The sequence below is a fragment of the Molothrus ater genome, chromosome 14 (assembly GCF_012460135.2).
Source record: "Molothrus ater isolate BHLD 08-10-18 breed brown headed cowbird chromosome 14, BPBGC_Mater_1.1, whole genome shotgun sequence".
In the NCBI taxonomy this organism is placed as follows: Eukaryota; Metazoa; Chordata; class Aves; order Passeriformes; family Icteridae; genus Molothrus; species Molothrus ater.
The window spans coordinates 8588551-8600618 of record NC_050491.2 but is presented as its reverse complement, the minus strand read 5'-3'; the positions used below and the strand labels follow the sequence as shown (position 1 = coordinate 8600618).

General features: G+C 45.2%; 1 protein-coding gene across 1 annotated transcript in view; it reads right to left on the bottom strand.

The window, feature by feature from the left end:
- Window positions 1-65: 65 nt before the first annotated feature.
- The window catches only part of COL4A6 (collagen type IV alpha 6 chain), a 108463-nt gene continuing 96460 nt past the window's right edge, over window positions 66-12068 (bottom strand). Inside the window, exons 30-45 of the mRNA XM_054516352.1 lie at window positions 11860-11985; window positions 11364-11545; window positions 11026-11089; window positions 10467-10541; window positions 10013-10120; window positions 9178-9285; window positions 8775-8846; window positions 7377-7502; window positions 6912-7028; window positions 6574-6735; window positions 5570-5668; window positions 5151-5297; window positions 4671-4787; window positions 3810-4001; window positions 3300-3586; window positions 66-2727 (exon numbers count right to left, since the gene is read on the bottom strand). Coding sequence (XP_054372327.1) covers window positions 2467-2727; window positions 3300-3586; window positions 3810-4001; window positions 4671-4787; window positions 5151-5297; window positions 5570-5668; window positions 6574-6735; window positions 6912-7028; window positions 7377-7502; window positions 8775-8846; window positions 9178-9285; window positions 10013-10120; window positions 10467-10541; window positions 11026-11089; window positions 11364-11545; window positions 11860-11985 — 2243 coding nt within the window. The 3' untranslated portion in view covers window positions 66-2466. The remainder of the gene's footprint in view (window positions 2728-3299; window positions 3587-3809; window positions 4002-4670; window positions 4788-5150; window positions 5298-5569; window positions 5669-6573; window positions 6736-6911; window positions 7029-7376; window positions 7503-8774; window positions 8847-9177; window positions 9286-10012; window positions 10121-10466; window positions 10542-11025; window positions 11090-11363; window positions 11546-11859; window positions 11986-12068) is intronic.

The following is a 12068-nucleotide window of genomic DNA, read 5'->3' as shown; positions in this document are numbered from 1 at the left end:
TCACTTGCACTTCTGCATCAGGGCCAGTGTGATTTCCAAATAGTCATGACATGGGCACAGTCATCTTGTTTGCCTTCAATGTTTATTAGCTGTGGTTTGGAAATACATATAGGAAAAATATCATTTTCTTCCCCTCTCCATGGAGTAGCTGCACAGGTTTTGTGTTTTTTTTTTTTTTTTTTTTAAACAAAGTATTTATTTTTCATTAATACATGAAGTTACTATGCTTATGACATCAGTTGCAGCCCTCTCCTCCCCAGAGACAAGAAATTAAAATGAGCCCTTGTTCTGAAATGCTCAGTCTTGAGCAGTACCTGCTAAAAAATAATTAAAAGATCCTCAGTGGAGTACCAGGTGCTCATTCCCCAAGCCACCCTTAGCCCCTCAGAGAGGAGCCTGAACCTTGCAGAGCTCTTGAAGGATTCTGGGTGGGGGTAAACAGCTGGATGAAAATGGGGCTGATGGCAGAACAGCTGGTGATTGGAATTCCTGCTCCCTGCACCTGCCAGGGAGTGGCTGGTGGAAATGGATGGAAGCTTGGACAGGGACAGCAGTGGAGCTGGTTACTTTGAGAGAAGCAGCTCTCTAAAGGCAGTACTGCTTAAAATGCATAAAGCTCTGGTCCTGGGGAACAAATTAATTGTGTTAGCATGTATCATGTTGAAAAATAAAGCCAAGTCCCTGCAGATAAAAGACCTGACCAACCAGACTCTTGTAGCACCATGGGAAGCCAGTGGATGAAAATTTCCTTGTACTTTGTCAGTTATCTGTGTGATTTTTCAGAAGTCTTGAGCTTTGCTCTGTGCACACAAGTGCTTTAAAGATGTATGGGCATAATCCAGGATGTAAATCCCACATGCTCTGTCTGTGCCAGGCCAGCTAGGAACTAGATTGAATATCCTGCAGGAAAGGACTGCTGCTCAGGAGTGTTAAAATGCCTTAAAGATACTTGCAAAATACATCCAAAGCAGTTGCTGATCTTTCACAATTAGGAATAAGTGAGATGAAAGACTACATTGTTCCTCAACTTCCCTGTTCATCTCTAGTGTGGTTTAACTCCTGGACTTGGAGAGCTCTGACCTCCATCTGTGAGGATAATAATGTGTTATGCAAGTAATACTTTCATCTTCACTGATTATTATCTGCTTAAAATAATGTCTCAGTTGTGCATTAATAATAATTTTCTGAATAATTTTATCCTCAAGATTTCTAAGCCAAGGTGAGAGTGTATTTGCAAGGCACTCCTTTGAAATGTCCTGGAATGTCAATAGACAAGGATTTCACACCCTTCACTCCAGAGAGGTTAAAGGTAATAACTTTAGTCCTACTGAATGAATTCATTATAGGTATAACCATACCTTTGTCATGGCTTTCCCCTAAAATATACAAGGAAAATCCAATTAGTGGCACTTCTCTTTAATTTTGCCCTGAAGGAAAGTTAACAGTGCATACAGTAGAGATACAATTTTCTTTAACTTACAGCAATAAAGCCCAGAGGAAGGAGTGTACAACACATGGTGACTGCAGGAGTAAAAAATGTACATCCCATTGCTGCTTACTCCTGTATCTGCATAAGCTTGCATGCCATCTAGTGAAGGCTCTACATTTCAAACACACACAGCTTGAATAATAAGCTTGAAAATAAGTGTGCCAAAGCTGCCTCAGAAAGGAAATTTATGTTCAGAGTAATAAAATGTTGGCTAATAAAGTATGGCTGTATATCAATGGCTGCAAGGAGATAAGCACAGACCTTGAAGCCAACAGACCTGGAATATATTTCAATAGAAAGCAACGGAAAATGGTAGAGGTGTTTTGGATTTATCTTCACATGAAAAATTGCATTAAGGTAGGCTGTGGATAGCAGGCTGAATTAGAACTGGTTACCTGTCACTGGAGGAAGAATGTTCCATCTGTGTAATAAGCAAAGCAAGTAATTCATTTTTCAATTTTTCTAAGAAAATCCATTATTAACCATTAGTGCATAGTGTTTCCAAGTCACCCAGCATATCCTGATACATTTTAGCTGGTTCTGTGTTTCACAGGAGAATGAGTCTCCACTTGCTTACACTAGACCAAATACTGTTTGCAAAGGCACTAATTAAGCAAAGTCTCTCTGGGCGATGACTGGATGTGCCTCGGACAGAGGAGTGGTACGAGGTGTCAGCTGCTCTTCAGTCTGAGTAAGGAACTCACTGAGACTTTCTGAGGTAGCCATAAAGGAGGGGAAAAAAACATTGAAGTAAAAAACATAGCACCATGTTTCATTTAAAAAATGGCTTCAGAACACTGGTCTTTCCCTCCTCTGCGCACAAATTCCTGGACTTGAAACTTGATTTCTGTAGAGTTCTGGCTGTCTTGATTCACCCATCAAACACACACAAAAGAGGTTTGTGAATTTACCCTTCTCCAGTCAGTGATGTCTAACGTGGGGTAACAAAGCCTGTTCCCGTAACTGCACCTCTGTTACTACAAGTTCTTCATGCACACCTGGCAGCGGCTGACGCGAGTCCGAAGCTGCCCCGCCTTGAGCGTCTCTGAGGGGGGAGCACTGACAAACTGCTGCTCCTGCTCCACCGTGGTCAGCCAGAAGCTGTACTTGTTGGCAAAGTAGTGGCACGTGCCCCGAGCACCGTTGCACTCGATGAAAGGAGTAGCTCGGAAATCCTCCAGGCAGGAGCCAGGTGAGACCAGGGACTGGCCTCCACCTTCTGCCCCCGCTGCAGTGTGCTGAAATAAAGATGGCAATTCAGTGAGCTCAAAGGAGGTAAACAGGCAACCAAAATTACACCCTGGCTATGTGTATCTGTCTTGAGTCAGGGCTAGAAGGCAAAGAGCAAACATTCTTAGGCTGAATATGCAGGCCTGGAATAATGGAAAACCAGCTTTTCACTTGAAAGTTGGGAAAATTTGTAAACAACGATGCTGACGTCATGTTTTTCTAACAATCTTACACTAATAAGCTTCTAGGAGAGTGCACTGAAAAATTTTTTCCACTGAGAAAGAGGATTAAGTCAATACTGTAGCTGAATTACTGTTTCCACATTTAAAGGTTTGAAGAACAAACATCTGTGGTGATACAGAACTTAGGCAGCAGTGTTACCAGCAAAACTGATCAGGGCAGGTGCTACACAGAGCAAACTCAGAGCTACAGCAACTCAGCTGGTGAAGAAATGCACTGAGGCAAGAAGAGACAGGGTTCCAGGTTCCTGTAACTCACAGAACACAGTCTCAGTGACCTCATTAGAGAGGAGAGATGGAAGTGTTTAAAGCTGCCTTTGCACCAGCAGTAGTGTCCTTACCATAAGGAAAGAGTATCCTATCCACAGGCTGCGCCAGCCCAGGGGACACTGCGGGATGGTGATGTCCTGGCTGTGCACAGCCACAGCCTGGGAAGGTGCCTCACACACAGAGCACCTGCTGATGTACTGTGGGATCTGGACGCTGTCCACGGGCATCATGGGGATGGGAGCAGTGGTGGAGAGCCAGTAGGACTTGTCGTTTCGGCTGGCGTAGTAGCACACTTCGTTGATGTTGCAGTAAATGAAAGGCATGGTGCTGAAGCGAGGCAAACATGAGCCAGCAAAACCTGGAAGAAGCAGAGCAGCAGTCACACCAAGCATCTGCCAAAGACTCCAGGCCATACACACCAGCATTAAGTGCTGAGGATGGCATGAGTGACACCGCTCCCAGTGCAGATCTGGCCAAGCCACCTGCCACCAGCCCCACCACAGCCCTCTGCACTGCCATGGAGGATTGCTTTTTAATGTAATTTTGTGTTGTTCATTCTTGAGAGAATTCTGTCAACTCACCGAGATCCTGGTTGTGGGCCTTCTCCTGCCCCTCCACATACAACAAGCTGTATCCATCCCAGAGCTTATTCATGCCAATGGGACAGGGGGGGACCTGCTCTGACTGGCTGTGCTTCACCAGGGTGTAGCCAACGCCCACGCTGCGGCCCGGCATGCCCGGCAGGCCAGGGGGACCCAGCTTCCCGGCAGCACCTGGGAGACACAGGAACAACCACCACTGCCAGGGCACAGCGGGACAGCAGCTGCCTCTGTGCCCCACCTGGCGTTGCTTATGGCACTCTGTACAACGAGGAGCACAAGCTATATGGTTGTTATATGAATTACTGGACTTAACAGCTCCAAATGCAGCCATTTCACAGCACCACCCACCCATTCCCTTCCTCTTTTAGTTCTCTTTCTTTGCCCAGCAACTCTGGTGCCAGTGTGTTAGGTACATCTCACAGTACAGTAGTTCTGAGGACCTCAAAGCACCAACCAAATCCTAATTCATTCATTTTTGCTATAGCACTTTTCTTGATGATATTTCTCTTCTTTCTCACTACACCTTTCCTCCCCTGTCCAAGCCTCAGAGCTACGGTTACTGTGAATACTTTAGCACTCCTCTAGATCTTCAAGATCATTCCCACATCCAATAAACATTAAAACCAAAAGGTGTTTAGAAATGCACCTACAGAAAGCACTATGATATCAACAAGGACATGTGACAGAACTTTCCTCACTGAAGATGACATTTCCTTCATTGCAGATATAAAACACAATACCACAGAAATCTCCTGGTTTTCCTAAGCTAATTGGCTGTAAGCAAACACAATTCCACTGTTTGCTTCTTTTTTATCTGTGCTCCCCAAATCATAAAATTACCTTCAAATCCCTGTGGTCCTGGGGTACCTGAAAGTCCTGGATCCCCAGCTATGCCAGGGGTTCCAGGTAAGCCATCACGTCCTTTCAAACCAGATCTTCCTGGCAAACCTTTTGGGCCTGAAATAAAATACAATTATTAGTATCATTATTTCCTCATACTATTGGCTTTGACTCCTGCAATCTTATTCCAGAAGGGAAGTAAGATGTCAGCAGCCATGCCAAGAGCTCACTCTTCACCAGCTGTGGTTATAAACAGCCACCTCCAAAGGAGGCTCCACCTGATCTGGTTGTCTGTAAAAGGATTGAGAGGTGCAGCTGGGTATCACACATGGTTAAAAATACAGCATTATGTTTATACATATTATTTGATGGAATTCTTTCCTTAATTAAAAAAACCTGTAAACATTCCTAATGTATTTGATAAAGTAGTGTTTTTCTTCCAGAAGAACAGCATTTGGGTGATCTGAGTGTACTTTTTACCTGTTTTTCCAGCTGGGCCATGTAATCCAGGATCTCCATCAAGGCCAGGAACACCATCAATGCCTGGCAGACCAGGTAATCCTGCAGGGGCTGTGACTTCTTCTGGCTGTGGGGTTATTCCTGGAGCCCCTGGTCTGCCAGGGAGACCTGCACATGGGCAAAGGATGTGTAAGTACCCCACAAAAACCATACAGATTTGACGCTAATCCTGACACAAAGAAGAAAAATGTGAAATTAGAACCACCTTTGTACATCAGCACTGAGTGTCTTGTAAAAAGTATGTCAAGCTCTTTCTTACTTGTTTCAGTCTAAAAAAAATCAAGAATCTCCCAAATAAGCCCATTAAGGGAGCTCTGAAATCATCCCCAGCCCAAACCAGGTGCAATAAATAACAGCTTTTTAAATCCTCCAGCACTCACCTCGAGGGCCCATTTCACCTTTCAGGCCAGCATAACCAGGATCCCCTGGAGGTCCATCTTTACCTGGCATCCCCATTAGGCCAGGCTCACCTCTTGCACCTGCAAAGACACACAACTAAGACTGGGCCTAAGCACTAATTCTGACCCACAGCTGTGGCCTCCCACTGATGGCAGCAACAGCACTGGGGCTACAAGATGGAGAGAACCACAACCAGTCTGTGCCAAATTTCACATCCACAATGGCTAGAGAGCCTCAAGACAAGAATTTCCACTGCTACCTAACTGTGCTTTATTGAAAATACCCTTCCCCTTCCTTGGGTAGCCCAGGGACAGGCTTTGGAGAGGACACATCTTTACTATTAAATCCATCTCTGTGCACAGCACAGAGGGATGGGATCTGCCAGCCTACAAAGACAGCACAGTTGTTCATCTGGCAGTGGTTCTCCAGGTTCTCCATCCTGCCCTGTCTTTTGAGTTGTGTGGTGTCTCTCAAACCTTGCTCCTTGAGTTCCTGTGTGCAGCTGCTCTTGGGCCTCCTTTCTACAGACCAAAGAGAGATCAACATGCTCCCTGCCTTAGCCCAGAACAACATCTCTGAACTCCTACAATCCTCTTAGCCTCTTGTTGAGACCTAAATCCACCACACTAATGCCTCTGAGCATACAGGACAGGTGGGATGAAACAGCAATTCCAGACCTAGCCTAGAGAGCTCAAGCAGGTCAACAAGCACAGCAACATTGCAGGTGGACACCATCTACTCAGGAAAAAAACAAAGATAAGAGGAAAAAGATAATTAGGGACACATTGAGAACACATAGAGCTGGCCCCACTTTGCTGCTTTTGGAGCCAGTAGGTAAAAGCTGCAGGAGCCAAAAGGGAAGATTGAGACACAAAATTCAGCTGTTACACCTGAAGGAGGAGGCCACACTAACCACCCAACAGCCATTCCTACTGTCACATGACAGCTGCCAAAGCACTCCCAGGTCCTTTCAAGGCAAGGTTACCTTTGAATCCAGATGCTCCAGGGAGTCCAATTGGACCAGTGGGTCCCACATCACCCTTAATGCCTCTCAAGCCAAGAACACCAGGGAAACCTGGAGTGCCTGTGTCCCCTTGGTCAGAAGCTGGGCCAGGGGGCCCTCGTGGTCCTGGAGGACCTGGAAAACCTAGAGACAACAGAGTTCATTAGCAAAATCTATTTCTGGGGCAAAGTGAATTCTGGGGCTATCCCCAGCATTTCTTTCTGTGTGGGGAAAGGCTGGAGTCCCAGCCTCTCCAACAAGGATCTGAGGTAATGAATTGTACCAGTGCCACCCTGACAAAGCTTCCAAACCACACACACCTGAACTGCCATCAGTGCCTGGAACACCAGCATCTCCAGGTCTGCCCCGTATATCAGATGGAAGAGAAACTCCAGGTGTTCCTGGCAGGCCAGGTAGTCCCATAGGACCAGGGGGACCTGGAATAAGAAACAAAAGTGAGGGACAACCAAAGGTCTTCATGGATCTTCACAGACTTTGACAGAAGCAGTGGCTGGGGAGCATTTCCATTGAGGAGAACAAAGAGACATCTCACTACAGGAGGAGAAACAACACATATAGTGCTGTTCAGGAGAGATATAGATACTTTCAGAACTGTGCAACCAACTGTTTCTCAAAATACAGAGCAACATCACAGATTTCACATTTGCCTGTCAAGCTTCTAACCACCTTTGTGGCTTCAGGAATTGTCTTTGGTAGTTCTGCTGACCATGCAGCCCATTAACCTCAGCTGCAATACATCCTGCTTTCAGAACATCAGTATTTACCCATGTCTCCTGATGAGCCTTTTGGTCCAGGGAATCCTGCAGCTCCTCTTCCCAAGCCTGGAGAGCCTTCTTCACCCTTAGTACCTGGGAGACCTGCAGGTCCTTTCAGTCCAGCTTCACTCAGACCTAATTAAACATGGTTAACAAAGGTAAGAGAGCCCATTCAAACTGCCTAATAGCAGTCAAATTATGACACAAAATGAGTGGTGATTTAAAAACTAGACATTTACTACTGTCTCTGCTGTTTTCAGTAGAGCAGCTGGAATTGGTGATTTGGTGCCTCACGTGTTACTCTGGTTGTGCAGAGTGAATTTAAACAATCTGTGAGATGCTGAGAGAAGAGCACATGACTGTTCTGGTCTCCCCACAAGCTCTTGCACAAGAATGGGAACACAGCAGTCCTGTGACAGGATCTGCTGCCAGGCTGTATGCTTGTCTCTCACTAGGACACACCAGACTCAAGGTTCTGGTCTTTAAATAACCTTGTGGGCTTCATGCTGCAGCTCAGGGAGGGAGTTCAGTGTGCACAGACTGCAGCAGAATGCACACAGGCACAAGTGGTGCAGGACAGAGGCTCCCTGAAAAGCTGCAGGGAGATGTTCAGAATGCCACTCTAGAAAAAGGATACGCTAAAAGCAACTCTCTCAGGAAAATTGTGGAGGATCTATATGCTGCAAATCATTGCCTTCTGATAATGTTTTAAACAAAGAAAAAACAGGTATTGTTTGAGTTGCACACATGAAGTCCATCCATTTTCATGCATAAAACAGCCGCCACAAAATTTAGCTGCTACTTTACAACATGACTGTAACTAAACAAGTCTTTTTGGTAAGATCTTTCTTCACTTCTTTCCTTTAGTAAAACCCTATTTGCAACACAGAACTGCATTCCATTTCATATGATTCAAATATGAGAAAGTCCGGCAAAAGCTCCCTAAAAGCAGAATCTGGAAACAAATCAAAGAAATCAGTTTCTGATTTTATTGATGCCTTCCCTGAGCTCCATAAAATGGAGGGCTCTGAAAAGCAGTACAGAAACATTTCATTGCTAAGTCCAATTCAAAGCAAGCATTTGGTGCTGCCCTGCTCAAATCAAACATCCGTTAGAAAGAGTTTTATGATTTCATTCTATTAGTTTTCCAGAAGTGACACAATCCTTCAGGAATTCAAGGAGAACCATCACCAGAAAAGCCTTTTTAACTCCACAGGCTGCATCCTGTTCTTACTGGCATTGAAGGAGAGTTAGTTAATGCACATTCAATATGCTGAGGTTTTTCTTTAGGTCATAATTAAAGCCAGAACTGATGAAATAGGGGAATTTTGTGGGAAACGTTGCTCTCATGGAGGAGAAGTTACACATCTCCCTAGCTATCACACTTCCACTACACATTTCCCTTACCTGGTGTTCCAGGAGAGCCTTTTGTGCCTGGCAAGCCATTCAGACCATTTAAACCTGGAAATCCATGAAAGCCTGAGGAGACATTGGGAACACAAAAGTGAGCACAGTACATAAAGCTGTAAATCTTCCTTCACACGAGTGCCCTTCACAGAAACTCTTCCCACTGCTCTCTCCAGTTTTACCCTCCATGAACACCCATTAGAGACTCAAACCAAGTGAAAGCCCCTCCCTTTCCAGCCCTTCCTCTGCTCATTCCTAGCAGCTGGTGCCTGCACAAGGTTGCCAAGAGGAAGCCCTTTCCCACACACAGCTGGCCCATCACACGCTGCCTGCCCGAGACACTTGGCCAAAACTCTGCTTTTCTGACCCAAATCCTCCTTCCATCTGCAGATTGCACATCTACCTTTAGGTCCCACTGTTCCACGAGCTCCAGGGAATCCAACAGATCCTGGCTGTCCTGGAGGTCCTGGTGGGCCTGGGGCTCCTCTCAGCCCAGCATTTCCAGGGATTCCTAAAAGCAAGCAGAAAAATATTCCTGTACTACACATCGTGTCCAGGCTGAAACAGCTCACAGCTCCATCTTACAGCCTCTGTTCCTGCACTTGACTCATAAAGATAGGTGAATAAACTACTATTTAAATACAGCAAAATCAGATCCAAATCTCTCCTCATGCCACCATTAGCATCGCATTTATTAAACTATCTTTGATTTTTTTTAATCATAGCAGTAACATTCTTCACCATCCACTAAGTAACACATGAACTGTTCACACACAAATAACTAATTAAATTGTTTTTTCAAATAAAACATTTCAATAACAACTTTCACTGTTCTCCAACCTTTGATCTTGATAACCATTTGGGAATCTACCTGCTGATTACCCACAACCCAAAGACACTTGTAGCCCTTCGTCTGGGTAGGTTTGGCTCTAGAGAGGGAACAGACAAAAACATTGCAATGAAAGAGCTGTGAAGAAGCTGCTACTGCTTGTATCTAACTGAGATCTTCCCTATTTGTTAATGGGATTCCTTTGGGTTTCAGTGTTGCAGGATTCACCATATTTGACCAGCAGGACAAGGTGACACCTTACACTACTGTCCAAGAAAATTCTCATTTTCTTGCCAAACTTTTTGTTTAAGCTTCAGCTGAGATAGGCTGAACTGGGCTAAGGAAGCATCAAGGTGAGGTTGTCATAGTCACAACAGGAGCTGCAGAACTTGGGTGCTCACTCCAGTACCTGCTGGTCCTTCTTGGCCAAGATCTCCTGGGCTGCCTTTGGGTCCATTCACCCCAGTGCTTCCTGGATAGCCTGGTTCACCCTTGAGTCCTTCTCTCCCTCTCTCTCCTACAAAGATATAAACATACAAGTCAAACTGGAGCAAGGCATGAAGAGGGTGAGAAACATGGTATGCTGAGGTTGCAGCACTTGTGTTTGCTCAGCCATCACCTGGGCTGGACTCCCAGGGTGCCAATGCCAGTGCAAGTTCACTCCTCGAGAAGTGAAGGGAACCCAGCATTAGAACTGGGCTGGTCTCAGGTGTTCATTATCATCCAGATTTGTGCCACACCTGGATTGCAGACTCCTCAAATCTCACTTTCAGGATTACAAAAATACCCAAATTTGGCAATGCCAACCTGTTTAGTCTCTAGAATTTTGTATTCTTGAAGTGAGCAACCAAGGCCTACTTTACCTGGAAACCCTGTCTCTCCCCTCTCTCCTTTTGGTCCAGCAATGCCAGGAACACCAACAGATTCTCCCTGTTCACCTGGAAAAGGAAGGAAAGGCCCTTCTGTCATTGACTGTGGACATCAGTTTCCAGGGCTTGTTTAAGAAAATAAATCTTGCTATATTTCAAATTCATGGTGCAAACAAAGACCATAGCAAATGATGCACCTGAGTCTTATAACCACCAACGGATGCAGACCCACTCATGCAAATGCACAAGACAGACACTTCCAGGTAATTGCACAACATCCTGCACTTTTGACATGAGGAGATGAGAGAAAAGGGAGCTTCTTGCACTGCCCAACAGGCTTCACACAGTGCTGTGGCCAAACTTTCAGAGGATCATAAAGTATTTATGCTTGGTATGGGTCTTGTCTGAATGAAGGCTCCTACAAGGGGATATGTACTTGGAACCAGTCACTGGAGAGCAATGGACACTTCCAGAACACTGCTGATTCCTTTGTGTCATTAACATTAGGACTGTGCATAATGAAATACCATATAGACTGTGAAAGGGTTTTTACCCTTTGGACCAGGAAGGCCAATAGGTCCTGGGAATCCAAGTGTTCCTGCGGTGCCATCTGAACCCTGAAAGAAACCAACCCAACCACAATTAAACTGTGCTTTTTATTCTTGATGTTCCAAGCTTGGGTCATGTGGAGTAACAGAACACAAAGGTGTAGGAAAAAATACTGTGTAAAATGCCATTTAATGGTATGAGCCAAACAAAAACAATCTGGAAGTTTTGTAAGGAAAAATCCTGCCAGGTTCTGCTGCCGTGCTACAGAAGTACCAATTAGAACACAGGGTTTTGCAAAGAGCACCCAGAGAAGAAGGAAATGGTACTTTACAAGGTATTTACCCTCTCTCCTGGCATTCCTGGAAATCCCATGATACCATGTGCACCCTTCTGTCCTGGCAGGCCAGGTTGTCCAGGTGGGCCAGGGAAGCCTGGGTCACCATGAAGACCTCTCTCTTTGCTTGGTGACCCAACTGGACCAGGGAGACCAGGCTGTCCACGGCTTCCTGGCATTCCTTTATCACCTGGGTAATACAGAAGAGTGGAATTTCATTCAATAATACAGACATCCAGCTCATTTGTGTCAGTTGACCTGTTACCCTAAACTCCCCTAAAGAGGAAGAAGGGATGGGATTAGATCTACAGAACAGAACTCCAAAGGAAAACTGTTTTCTCAAAATCCAGAGCTGCCATATGCAAGTCTTACTAGAATGGGAATGGCAGAACTGAAAACAGTAACACTGTGGGCACTGCCAAAAGGACAGACCATGCTCCACTGATAACAAGCCCAGATACTGAACAACTGATACTGGCAACTAACTGCAATGTTGTGAAATACCTCTAGGTCCTGGGAATCCTCCCAGTCCAGCTAATCCAGGATCTCCTTTGTCTCCTTTGATTTGCAGTGCCTGTTCTGAAGTCCCAAGAACAGGAAGACCTGGTGGACCTATATCACCTCTGTCACCTGAAGAAATAAAAAGTCAGGAAATCTTCTTGCAAAATAATCTAGCAGAGAAAAACAGAACTTCCATGTCTCCTGATGCAATT